The sequence below is a fragment of the Lutjanus erythropterus genome, chromosome 18 (genome assembly GCF_056507025.1).
Source record: "Lutjanus erythropterus isolate fLutEry1 chromosome 18, fLutEry1.hap2, whole genome shotgun sequence".
Lineage (NCBI taxonomy): Eukaryota > Metazoa > Chordata > Actinopteri > Lutjaniformes > Lutjanidae > Lutjanus > Lutjanus erythropterus.
In genome coordinates this window covers 32,103,797-32,117,507 of record NC_139334.1, presented here as the reverse complement: position 1 = coordinate 32,117,507, position 13,711 = coordinate 32,103,797, and the positions used below count along the sequence as shown (strand labels likewise).

General features: G+C 40.4%; 1 protein-coding gene across 2 annotated transcripts in view; it reads left to right on the top strand.

Moving 5' to 3' along the window:
• The window catches only part of pxdn (peroxidasin), an 84,118-nt gene extending 70,963 nt beyond the window's left edge, over positions 1-13,155 (top strand). For both annotated transcript variants that reach the window (XM_084742239.1, XM_084742238.1), the window contains 6 exons: positions 156-290; positions 1,142-1,350; positions 6,149-6,260; positions 7,482-7,614; positions 8,458-8,571; positions 10,408-13,155. In XM_084742239.1, coding sequence (XP_084598365.1) covers positions 156-290; positions 1,142-1,350; positions 6,149-6,260; positions 7,482-7,614; positions 8,458-8,571; positions 10,408-10,530 — 826 coding nt within the window. In that variant the 3' untranslated portion in view covers positions 10,531-13,155. The remainder of the gene's footprint in view (positions 1-155; positions 291-1,141; positions 1,351-6,148; positions 6,261-7,481; positions 7,615-8,457; positions 8,572-10,407) is intronic.
• Positions 13,156-13,711: the final 556 nt, after the last annotated feature.

The window sequence follows — 13,711 nt, the reverse complement described above, 5'->3', positions numbered from 1 at the left end:
GTTCTTAAGTGATGTATTTTCACCCAAAATTTGGAATGGGAGTGTTATTGGTAATATTTTTTGAAGTTTTTTGGGAAGGACATGATTTGTCCCAATTCTCAAGAATGGGTGGTTTATGTAGTTTAGTGTCCCTGACTGTTTCTCCCGTGTTGCAGGCTGTATGGTACTCCTCTGAACATCGACCTGTTCCCTGCACTGATGGCTGAAGACCTGGTCCCTGGCAGCAGAGTGGGGCCCACACTCATGTGCTTGTTGGCAGCTCAGTTCAAACGCCTGCGGGATGGAGACAGGTACAGTAAAATCTCCCATAAATCTCACTGCACTGTTCACAAATGCGTAGCCTCAAAGAAAAACAAAAAAGGCCTCCAGTTCAACCAGTTCCTCTTTATTCAGAATTCTGTTTACTAAGGCTGTACCAGATTCTGAATTTTGTCAGTCAAATCGGATTTTTATTTATTTATGTTACCTCTATATAACCAGATAAGTCAATCTTGAACCAATTCTCATCATCCTCATTTGACTGTTCAATAAAAATATTTAACTGTTTATACCTTACAGATATAGATTTAGACTTTTGAATGGGGTTTGGCAGAACGTTCAGAGTAACGCAGGTAAACAAGCCAAGTTGCCCTCCATGCTAATCTGTGCTAAAGCAACAACATTTTTTTTCTCTCCTTGTGTGCATCTGCTAAGGAGTATAATCCTGGCTTCCTTCAGATTCAAGGCTAAAACACAGCACTGTCTTATCTGTCTTATCTAAGGAAGAAGAGTAAATTATTTCAACTAAATGTCAGCAGAAAGTTTGTAAAAGTTTGAGTTGGGCACAAAATTCCAAAATCTGTTGCAGTATGTTGTACACCAAATTTCAAAAAATGTTTTAATATTTCAACTAACTATGCCAACTATGTCTATGGCTTGGTGTCTTTTCCTCTAAATTGTGATGGTGGCTCATCTTCTTGAAGAGAACATTTAATAGTTGCGGCTCCAGACAGATGTTTTTCCACCCTTTTTTGGCCAAAAATGGCTCTTTTGATCATAAAGGTTGCAGATCCCTGCACTAAGGGTATTAAACCATATTTTTTTAGGAATCGGGTAAAATTAAAGCTGTACAACATCCTCACCAGGTCTGTCTTTTTTTCAGGTTCTGGTATGAAAACCCGGGTGTGTTTACTCCTGCCCAGCTGACCCAGCTGAAGCAGGCCTCTCTGACGCGGGTGCTGTGTGACAATGGGGACAACATCACCCGCATCCAGCAGGATGTCTTCAAGGTGGCCGAGCTGCCTCACGGCTATGGCAGCTGTGATGACATCCCTCAGATCGACCTGCGCATGTGGCAGGATTGCTGTGAAGGTAAGAGCAAGTGGCGGGGCGGACGGGCCAAAAGTCGCACTCAAGAGCTCAGATTTTGTCATAATGTTGCTTTCGTCATGTTGTTTTATGAGTTTATTAAATTTCAATATTTTGTTCAGTGCCAGTCATACATAAGGGCAGACGGTTTCGACATTTATTTCATGGCGAATTAGCTGGCAAATCAATCACACGTGCTATAAAAACATCTGCGGGTTCTGTCTTCAATATCCAGTGTTAGTGTGATGTATTCTGAAAACACAGTTACACACAGAACCATTATTTCTTACAGTCACATCTTTTGTCATCTTGACTGAAAGCATATGCCTTGTTATGATGAAAGAACGCTGTTAAACAGCTCAGGAAGTTGCCTAGACATCTCAGCGACTGGCTTACACTCGTCCAGTATCTGGGCCGTTCGGTCAAATTAAAGCCATACAACATCCCTGTGATAACGTCTTCCTCAAGGCAGCCTGGCTTCACCCTAATCACCTGTTGTATGTGGTAATTTACAACACACGGTTGTTTCTTTAACTGCAGTTTACTCGACAGCCCTCCTGCCTGTACGGCTCAGGTCAAATAGATGTCACTTAGTGTAAATGCGACTCGACTGCGTGTGAGACTCAGAGGAAGAGATGAAATAGTGGAGAATGGAAGAATAAACATTGTTTCGGGCTTCGGCACCTCATAATGAAAAGGAGATTTGACTGCGGATAAACTTTGCCTGGGATCATTTCTCTGTGGCTTCAAGAAAGGCAAAACTTCCCTCTGTCAGAAAAAAAAGTTTGAAGTCAAATGCCATTAAATGTCATGCCATTTATACTCCGCCGGATCAACCAGACCTCCTCTTCCTGCACACTCATGACATAACCAGTGTTGAGCTTCTCATAGGCTGCTCCCTCTAATTGCAGGGGGAAGAGAAAGTATTTGAGTTAAATCCTGGATGTTTAAACATTCCACCCATGGGTGCAGCTGACAAAGCGAAAAAAAGGAGATGAATGAAGAGGCACCCCCTGCTGTTATAATAAACTAGGGTTAAAGATAATTGAGGGTTGCAGTGATTGTTTGCCTTGTTTCATTTGTTTGGAGATATAATCAGCTGTGAAATGAGAAAATAGCTCAGATTACGATGGATAATCTAAGGAATTACATTAATTAAACTTTAGGGACTGAAAGCTACGCAAGGATTTTTTAATATCACATTGAGAAATCATAATGATCAACTTTGCGCAACAGCAATAAGGCATTTTTTTTAGTTTTTCAGTGACATAATGTGGCCATTTACTGCCCACTGTAACACATACAGCCACAGCCTCCCCACCCTTTTCCATTGAATCATTAATGAAGTGATGCAAGAAGTTTTGCATGAAAAGCAGCTTACAGATCACATTAGTGTGTATTCACGCCACTGATTCAACCCACAAACAGACACAGTTTCACATTTATATGGGCTACAGCCACCAGTGTGTCTGCTCTCACTGAAAAATGTGTATCACCATGAATGAAAGAGTTCAAAACACTCATTTGATCCTCAGTCAATTCAGAATAATATGCAGAAGAATTTATTTGTTTGTTTGATGGTGTAAGTGCACAGTTTTTCTTAGCTGTACCAGAGTCAGCTATGAGCTGGTTTTCATCTGTTAGTCCCTGGGCAGGAAACCGAGAGCAACATCTCTGCCCCCAAAAAATCATCAGTGTAGTTTGGAAACACAGATAAAGGACAGTAGATATTCACTGGACAACGATAACATCTGCAACAGTAAGATTTAGCAATATTGCGTAGAGTAAATGACCTGGGCGTACGACTTATGATGCACGTAGTGCTACGAAGGCTCTGGGAAACGGGGCCCAGGTTGATTTAAGCCATGATTTCAACTCAGATTTAAAGTGACAGTTAACCACAAAATCAAAAATACATATTTTCCCTCTCACCTGTAGCTGTTTATCAGTCTAAATAGTTCTGCTGTGTGTTTCCCAAGTTCTGGAGGAATCTTTCATGGAGACTGTACCGCTTGAAGCACCAAAAAATACATTTGTGAGCGGTTTCATCTAGGAACTATTTTCTTTGTAGTAGAAAGTAAGTAGTTCTGGCAGACTGCACTACAGGAAGAAAGTAGTTGTGGTAGACTCCACCATGGAAAGAAAGTAATTCCTGCATGAAACTGCTCACAGCAAAGTCTGTGGATTATGTTGAGTGACCACGTGATGATTTCTGGAGACATCGCTGTTGTTTTTTTGTTTTTTTAAATGTGTTTTTTTTGCGCTTTGAGTTCCACAACTTATCTAGTTCCATTATATTGGAGAGAAGGCAGACATTTCTACAGCAGATATCGCCAAACTGCAGCTCACATTAAAACAGCTGTACAGGCCAGAGGGGAAAAAAATGCACTTTTGATTTTGGTTGAACTGTCCCTTTCAAATAAGTAAAGCTGCAGCAGTGTTTTCTATAGCTTGGCACTGATCTCTAAAAGTTTGTTGCTCTAACAGAGAAGGCTGATCCTCCAGACTCAGTAGATCTGCACATTATCACACAGTCACATCTGTTGGTCCTCCCTCTGTCTGCACACAGAGATGAACTCCTTTAATGGGAGACAATCCACTTCATTGATGACTTTATACACTAAACTAGCATCAGCAAGGAACACAGGACATTACACCTCTGAATGATTTTACAACCACGGTAACTTTTCGTCCAGTTCCTTGAGTCCTTGAATGTTTGCAGCAGCAAATGAGCAGATAAACCTCAAGTTTCTTAGGTTGAATTTTACAGTGTTACTCACCTGCTGTTTACTAAAGGACAGCTGTGACTCAGTAAGGAGTCCCAGAAATGTGAAACAATCAGAATCCTTCCATTCTTATAATATGACATGTGATGATGATGATGTTGATGACTTCCATCAGCTAAAACCAGTGCAAGTGCGCACAAAGACTGGATTCTTTTAGTTATTCACAAACCAGGACTTATTTAAATCATGAGATAAAATTAATGGATCAATGCGATACTAATTTAATTGACATATTTACTGGCATATATAAAAGTAAGAACAATAGGAAACTTGTTTGAAATTTATGCACAAGTATTTAATCTATTAAGAAACACACAAACAGATTAAAATAGGAAAAAGAATCTGGACTTGTCATTTCACAGGTGGACTGTTTGAATGTCTACTTCCACCAGTTCAGGTCTTTTGAGAGAATTCTGTTGGCGGGATTTGATTAGATATTTGACAACCTCCATGTTAAAATGTTTACAGACAGGTGAGATGTAAAGGGGTCGATGTTGGCGGATCATTTCCTTATATTTAGAAGGTGTCCAGACATTCAGCCTTTGGCAGGAGGTAATCCAACAGAGAATATTTTTGGAGAAGGATGTTCAAAATATGGAAAGAATTACTTTTTCGCTAAAACTTTGGGTTGATCAATTTTTGCAGTATCATCACTGACCTGCCATTGTATGAACTGACGTGCATTAGTATAACATCAGTATGAATGTACAGGTGACCAACAATTTGTTTTACTGTATTTCTATTTTTGTTTTTCTAAAAATAAAGTTAAAAAAAAAAAAACGTTTTACTCATATTAAGTTTTAAGGCAAGACTCTGAGAGCCAATCAGAAATGGCTCTGCATCTGGGATGAATGGATTCTTGCTTGATGAAGCCTGAAAAAAAATGGCTTCAGCACAATTCTGTGATATAAAGTGTGAACAATGGCTGTGCAACCAGTTTTAGGTCATCTCAGCTTTCAGAAGACTAAACTGAACTGAAATGAGGTCGCCTCATCAATTCATTGTCTTTGGAAAACAAGCTTCAGTGTACAGGGAATAAAAAAACACGTTTTAATAAGCAACACATGGCGCCTCTTAATTATTCTCCTTTCATCCCAGATTCTGACCTCGGTGTTCACCCTTCCTTGACAAAATGTACAAGGGAAGAGCTGAGCTAATAAACAGAGAGTATCCTGCCAGAAACAAGCGGGAGGACAAGTTTTTTTTTTTCTGTCTGTCTGTCTGTCTGTCCATTAAGCTGCAGCCAGATTCACAGTTGTGTTTGGCTCAATTAAGACAGAGGACACCGCTGAGAACTTTAACGTACGTGTGTGTGTGAGGGTAAGCATGCAGCGCAGCAGCGTACAAGCGCGCATCCGTGTGTGCCCATGCGTGTCTGTCAGCATGAGATAGGATGTCTTGTTGTGTTTAGATAGTCTTTGTCTTTTACAGACTGCCGTCTGCTAAATCAAAGGCTCTGTGAAGCTGAGCAGCCGGCTTTAAACCTGACTGATAAAGGTGAAGCCGTCCTCTCTGCAGGGCCTGGACCCATTCATCAGGTTTATTACGGACTGTCTCATGATGCTCTTTGCTGACACTCAGCATGACTTGGGTGTGCAGCGGGGCGTGAGGAGAGTTCTGTGTTTGTGTCTTTATTTCTCTTTGATGTGGGCACAAAGATGGCACCATGTGAGTGGTATTACTGTCAGCCTCGGTCTTACATCAGCACTTTGAAGCACAAAGAAAGTGGCCTCAGAACTGATGGTTTCCTGTTTCATGTACATATATATATATATGCATGTTGTGGCTGTATTGATGTCATGCATAGACGGAAAAGACTTGCCTATTTCTCTACACCAGCACTTTCCTTTACGCCGTGCGGTCATTAAGCTTCCCCATTGTTGCCATTTTATCCTGCTGAATAAGAAAGTCTGTGTTGATAATGAAAAGCCTCGTGGTTCAGCAATAAATTCCCATTTCCTTGACAGCGTGGGTTAGTGAACCACAGTGTGTTGTTCTGTTTTCAACTCCAACAGACTGCAGAACCAAGGGTCAGTTCAACGCCCTGTCATACCACTTCAGAGGACGCAGATCAGCTGAGCACAGCTACGAAGAGGACAGACCTGCCGACAGCAACCAGGAGAACAGGTAACACCAGGGCCTGCGCTCCCAGCTCAGGAGTGAGTCAGGAAACTTCTCAGATAAGATCATCATTTATTAGTCCCACAACAGGGAAGTTTATAGTGTCACAGCAGTTAACTGGACAGCAAAAATATAAGGAAGCATCAATAAACTAGAGGAAATATAAAAAAAAAAATTATACCATTGCACAGAGAAAATATTCATATTGCACATAGAGTGATAAGAAAACACCTGATTATTGCACATGGATGGTAAAATCAATAGACATGTTGTAATTATGAATACTATTTATGAATAAATTATAAATCATACTTGAAAATTAGTCTACACAACTTTTAAATACAGGCCTATTTGTTGTATGTATTTGCTTATGTTTATTTATAGTGCTGCAATGATTCATCGATTATTAACCTATTATTTAATTAATCGTCAACTATTTTGATTTGATTAATAAATGTGAATATATGTTGGTTTCTTTTCCTCCTCTCCTCCTGAGTTTGAGAAACAATGGCTGACATTTTTCACCATTTTCTGACTTTTAAAGCTGTTGATTAATCAAGAAAATAATTGGCCAGTTAATTGATTATGAAAATAAGTTATTAAGTTACCATACTGGTCATTTTAGTACTTAATATATTTGACATTAATGGGGGAAGCCCCCTGTGACCATGAATGCCTTTTCATGAGTGTGTTGCGGTGTGGACACCCAGTGGAAATGAAGTGTGTCACCATTTAAAATCATCACTCTGCTGAGGGCAAGTTGTAAGAGTTGTAAATATCTTAGTGTTGTGATCACTTTCATTTCTGCCATAAAAGCGTTATTGTGTTACGAGGGAGATTTATCAGTCAGGTCTGGTTTTATTGTGTTTTGTAAAACACTTTGGATGATCTAATCTGGTGTGGTTTTTACTAACTCACTCTCATTCTGCACCGTCTTGTCTTTCAGACATTTTCTCCTCTGTTCAAGAAACTCTTAAGCCTGTTAAAAGTCTTCCTCACTACTCTAACAGTTTTTTCACCCTGGGAACTCTTTCAAGGGCTAAGATGCTTTGTGAATAACTTTTACCTTTACTGAGATCTACTCTCAACTTAAAATGTGTGTTTCAAACATTGTCTATAAATGGTACAAAGGGTATATGGTCTATTTAGTCTGAGGGTATATTATAAAAGAGATGATAGTCAGTAGAAACTGAGCCTAATTTCATGTTTGTATGTTTTTCTTTACAGCCGAGTGGAGGAAGCTGCTGAAAGTCTTGTAAATGTTACTCTGACCTCCAAAAAAAGCACTGAACCCTCAATCAACGACTTCCAGGACTTTGTCTCCGACATGCAGAAGACGATCACAAGTTTACGAAAGCAGGTGAGTGTCTACAGTGAACCTACACCCACACACACAGACTCATCTCTGACCTGGCCAAAAATTTCAGCCCCAGACGGGAACAAAATAAAGGTTACTACTTTTGCATACTCGTCTACAGAAACCACTGAAATGTCATTATTGACATGTAAGTGCTCATATTCACTTTTCTTACCCTTTACACTTTTTTAAACATGTTTTTTTCATATTTTTTTTTACAGTAGCAGTGAACAGGAAGAATCTTCAAATTATCTTCAACTCAGAAAGTTCTATTACAGCACACTTTCAGCTACACACTTCATTAAAACTTTAAATGACAAGACTTCAGCCTCTACTTTTGACAGTATGGATTAATGCATTTTCTAGTTATGTCGACTACTTCTTCTTACTCTTCCATGCCTTTTGCAATCAGCTACTGCTTTCATGCTCGGTGGCGCAGCGGTCAGAGCATACCACAGCTCCCCTCACAGGGGTTCACAGTTTGATTTCCAACCCGTCTAGACAGCTGCATGTCATCCTTCCTGGCTTTCAGTTCTGTTTCCTGTCCTGTATCAAAATAAAGCTGTAAAAACTGAGGCCAAACTTACAGATACACAATCATACATTGTGTATGTGCAGGTTTTTTTAGCAGCTGGGATCTCAAAGTCTCTTTTTAGAGGGTGCTGGATTGTTGTGTTATATTCAGTACGGTAATATCTTTCACTTGATATTTCTTGTTGCACTCATGCAGTACTCACATACTTCCATGTACTGTGTGTGACTCATGCTTTGTAAAAAATTGTTTGAGGGCTAAAGCGACATGTGGCAGTGCTCTGAATAAATATTAACATCTTTATATCTTTACAGATTAAAAGACTGGAGTCCCGTCTGAGCAAGAGTGACTGCACTGATAGTGAGGGACGTGAGCGAACAGATGGAGAGCGATGGAAAAAGGACTCGTGCACCACATGTGAATGCAGAGTATGTTCAACATATGAATCAATATGTACTACAAGTGATTTACACAAATCCACACACACACACACACACACACACACACACACACACACACACACACACACACACACACACACTAATTCGTCTAGTCCTCTTTAACTCTCTGAGAAGCTGATCAGGTTTTCATTTGTCAGCCGTTCATGAGAATTGGGACAAATCATGTCCTACCAAAAAAAGCTTTGAAAATAATTAATGCAAACAATGAAACCAGTGTTTTGGTTTGCTTTAATGTTTTTAATTTCTAAACTTTCTCAGTGCCAGAAAACAGCATTGTCCCAGACAAGAATTCACAACTTCATGTAGTTTAAAAATGTGTTAAAATCCTTCAAAATGTAAAACTAACAAAACCTACTGATAACATGGGTGTAAAATGTGCTATTATGATGAATTAATGTGCTATTATAATTGTTTTAAAATCAATTTATTTTTGAAAATCTGTCAGATTAAAAAAAAAAAACACGATTTAATCAGGCATAAAAAGGGTTAGCTATACCCTAAGGACCCCTAGTTCATTTCCTGGTTTAAAGAAGGTGGGAATAAGCACTGGTGGCTGCTTAAGCACTGGTAAACATCCATAACATGTTAACTCACTGTAACATAATAACTCAAGAATTATGTTTTAAATGTGTATTTTGATTATATATTATTATTATATTTTGATTAGCGATAAGAGAATTCTGAGCGACTTTAAAAAATAAAATGGCTGCTCACTATGACTATGCTGTGAAATGAAAAAGTGTAACATTTTGTCAACTCCATCAGATTTTCCATCCCACTGAATTTATGTCTACATTTAATTAAAAAAAATATCATCACTAGGAGGTCAGCCTCTTACAAGGTTTAATAGCCAAGAGTTTTGCAGCATAACTGAGGAGTAAAAATCATCCCTCACTCAAAATAGGGTTTTGTCCCATTTCTTCAGAATGAGTGATGTTCATGTTTCTCACTGAGGACAGGCTGTCTGTCTGTCTGTCAGAGCCTGTTCCATCTGAGCGGTCTGCCCAGTTTAAATGCCCCACTTTCTCTCTGTCTGGCACACCTCCTCCTGCATTACCCTCCTCCTGGCACCACGGTGCACCGGCCACTTCTCTGCCTTTCATTCTTTATCTCTGACACTTTTTCGATGCCAGCTGCTGGCAAAAGAGATAGCAGCTCCATGCCAAACCTGTCTTCCTCTGATCTCCTTCAGTCCTCCCTTTCACTCCCACTTACCTTTGTTGCCATCTTTCCTACTTAAAGTTTATTTTGCTCACCACATCTGATAACACACCTGTCAGTTTCTCTTTTGTGTTTCTCTCCTTGCACTTGGCTTCCCCCAGAACTATCTCCTTCCACCCTCCACGCCTCCCCGTAATTGGAGGATTTTTGTAATAATTAAATTTGGCAGGCAGAAGCACAGTGAGGAGGGCCGTCTGGGAAAGAACAGTTCGGTTCAACACATCATTCTTGCTGTAAAACAAAGAACTTTATTGTTCTGTTCAGCCTTGTCATCAAGCACCTCACTAGAGGCTTATCACAGGCAAAACGTTTGTTTCTGCTCTCTGCCAAACAAAAGACACAAGACAGAGCCAGCTCATGACCGCACGTACTGAAAACACTCATTCACACATTTTATATTCACACCGTATTTCTTATTTTCACACATTTTCTGAACATATGCATGTTTGATCTTATTTAATGTGTCTTTTACTGTATGTAACTGTTCCCAGTTGCTCTAGATTTTATGCTTTATTTGTACATACTGTACCCCCACCAATCTAATCAGGTAACTGACCTGTTGCCCCCTCTTTGCCCCCTCAGGCTGCCCAGGTGACATGCTTCGTGGAGTCCTGTCCACCAGCCGAGTGCAAACGGCCCGTCAAGCTAAAAGGCGCCTGCTGCCCGGTGTGCCTCGAACAAAAAGCAGACACCCGCCATGAATAACCCTCAGGACCCCCCCAACAAACACACTCTAATGGCTGAAAGTCATACACTCATACACAGACATCCAGAGAGAGGATGAGACTCATGAAGGTGTGCTTATCCACAGCCTCGATAGACCCAATAGCCTCAGTTTTTTTTTTTTTGTTTTGTTTTGTTTCATTTTGTATCCTTTCACATTGATCAGGGGAGGGGGGTGGTTTTTGTTTCCTTTCGGATTGTTGCCCCCTCCAGGGCCAGCAGCCTGAGGCTCGGTTTGAAACCCGCTGGCACCCAGCCGGCGATCACTAAATGGATTTATTTCTGAACCAATGGGTGGATGGATGGATGAATGGGTGGATTGTAAACAGGAGGGACAAACCTCTTGCTCAGAGTCCACCGCGGCTTCTGAAGTGTAACAAACAGCCACTGTGTTTGCTCTCCTGCAACTAACACTTGGTGACAAAACGCAGGGCCACTCGCCGTCGACGAGCAGGAAAGGGAAGTAGATTGAAAGGCGGCAGCCATTTTGTTGTCTCATAAAAGTTTCTCAGGTTAGAGATGCGGAAAACTGGTGCTATTTTCCCCCTTTTGTATTAATGAATTAATCACTAAATACAGACCTTCAAAGTATTGTCTTTTGTATGCAAAGCAACCTATATACACTCAGTATATGCCTTTTTATGATACATCACAGTTGAGAGGATGGTTTTATTCCAACTAAAAGACTTTTTATGAGTAGATTTACTTCATCTTTTAATCCAAGGTGCTTTATATTATGTTATGAATATGTATTTTTCTTCCTCCCTTTTTGTATAAAAATGCTTACATATGAAGATAATGTGAAGCCCTACAAAAATGTTTGTAATGCAAAAGAGATGTCTACTGATTACTGCTCCTCTCTCCATGGACAACTTGTTAGTTACCTTACTTCTTGTCTCTGCTGGCCTGTCCTGAACTTGAGTGAGGCGGAGCCATGTAGCGCTCCCCATTGCAGGACACTCAAACCAGCTCTTGCACTGTCGTGCTCCTTTCCAAGTTTCATTTTGCTTTCAGAAAGCAGTGAAAGAATATCCATTTTTACCACTGTAATGTTGTGAACTTTGTCCCAGTATTTTCCTCAGTCTTGTAAAGCCAAATGTATGATTTAGTTACTTCGAAATAGCACGTGTGTATCTATGAAACTATGTATGAATGTTGTAATGAGGTCAGGGTTTAGCCTTTGGTACTGCTAGCTCTACCGTAGCAGTATTCTCCTTCTGGCCTGCTCACAGATGTGTTTTTATTCATGTATAGTCTTTAGTCCACAGACTACACACACAACTGAAGGACTGTTACCGTAACTGTGACTGTTCTTCTCTGCTGTTGTGGACCTGCACCTTTCTAGCTCCAGTTTAGACAAGGACACGCTTGCATGCATTCCTTTGTCAACTTTGACTCCACCTTTTTTCCCCCCCTGTAAGTTTTTTGCTCATGTGTGTACAGTGTTTAAATATTCCCCCCCCCGTGACGACCGTCTTCAGTGTTGATGTAGGTTAGGAATGCTCACCCCGCTCATGTTTCTCTGCCATGTCAAAAGATTTTCAGAGCGGGGGTGACGTCTTTCAGCAGAGCATGTGTGGAGCGCAGGCTTTTCTAGCCCTCTGACCCTCATTCCGCTGTAATGGAAGCCATATGAGAGGGGAAGTGAGGGTAATGTTGGGGGAGGGGCGCTGATGATTGGGATATACAGTGTCAATCAAAACAAGTCTCCACCATCTTGCTATTGTGAGACAGTTTGATCCCAGCGACTCCTGTCAGCTGGTATACATGTGTAAACAAGTTACTGTACAAAGACAAACGCCACTCATCGTACCCCGTGCGCTGGCTCGCTTAGTGTAACATAAGTCACATTTTTGTTTTCCTGTTTTGCTTTGCTCCTAATTATGGTGAAGCGGCTGCAGCTGCAGTGTTCCTTTCCATTGTTTTCTTTATGTGGTAACGTCCTGAGCAAGCATCTGTCACTAAACAGGAATAATACTCTCCGGAATGTTCCGTTCAGGATTCCAGATGGATTACGGGGCTGGCAGTCGCACTGGTAAATTGGTATCATATCATATGTTTAAATATACTGGACAGGTTTACATCAAACTGTGTGTTTACAGTTGTGCATTTTTCTCTCCATTACTTTTCTGATTGTGGCTCCTCCAACATTACCTGTATGTACACATCCTGTTCATGTGCTCCACTGTGCGTATGTTTGACTGATTTTTAGTATTTTGATATATTTTCATAAATTTTGTGTGTGAATGAGCATGTGTGTGTCTCACTAACAGGCTAAAAAAGTGTCCCAAAGTTTGGCTGTCGAAGCACTGTGAGTTACCAGTCTTCATATTCATATATCTGTTGTATTAGTTCATTTTTACTTTTTAGTTTCATCATTGTTCCCTCTCTTTATTTCCACCCCCAAAAGCTCCCAAGTGTCAATGGAATGCACTGCTCCGCAAGACTGAACATGCTTTACCTACACTGTCCCTTAACCAGTGGTCAACGTGGATATTATAGTACCTATCATGACATTTGTATTGTACGTTTGCCAAAGAATGGTTTGCACTGTAATGTATGCCTCTCGACAGTAATAATAAATAAATAAGCCACATTTGAATTACAGTCATACATGTTGGTGCCTGTCCTTTTTCAGCTCCTGTGCTTGGCAGTAGAACGGTTGAACAACAGATGAGATCAGCCGAAAAGATGCAAACTGTCAACGGTTCATTAATGCTTGACAATGATCAGATATTATGGGATTTTGATTTTGCTTGTAACTACACAGCTTTTTGGACTGAGCATCATATCTGTCTAAAAACTGTGCAGTTTGGTTCTTGTGTTTGCTTTTTGCTTTAGTGTGCTTGACAGTGACAGCAAGGTTAGTTTAACAGGGACACATCATTAAGCCCTAACTATGGAGCTAATTTCCACTTGACTTGGTCCTAAATGTCTTACTAGTCCTTAGAAATCTAAAGTGCCTTTTGATATTTGCATATGCGGACTTAATCCTACTTCCTAACCCCTGGTTCTCTTGCCTTTGCATGGCTCTGGGTAGGACACTGTCAACCTGCCTGGTTGGTCAATCCACCAGTTTTGGTCAAACTGAAATATCGCAACAAGAATTAGACTGATTGCAGTTCGACTGAAATTTTTGTACAGATTTTCAGATCTTCTGTTC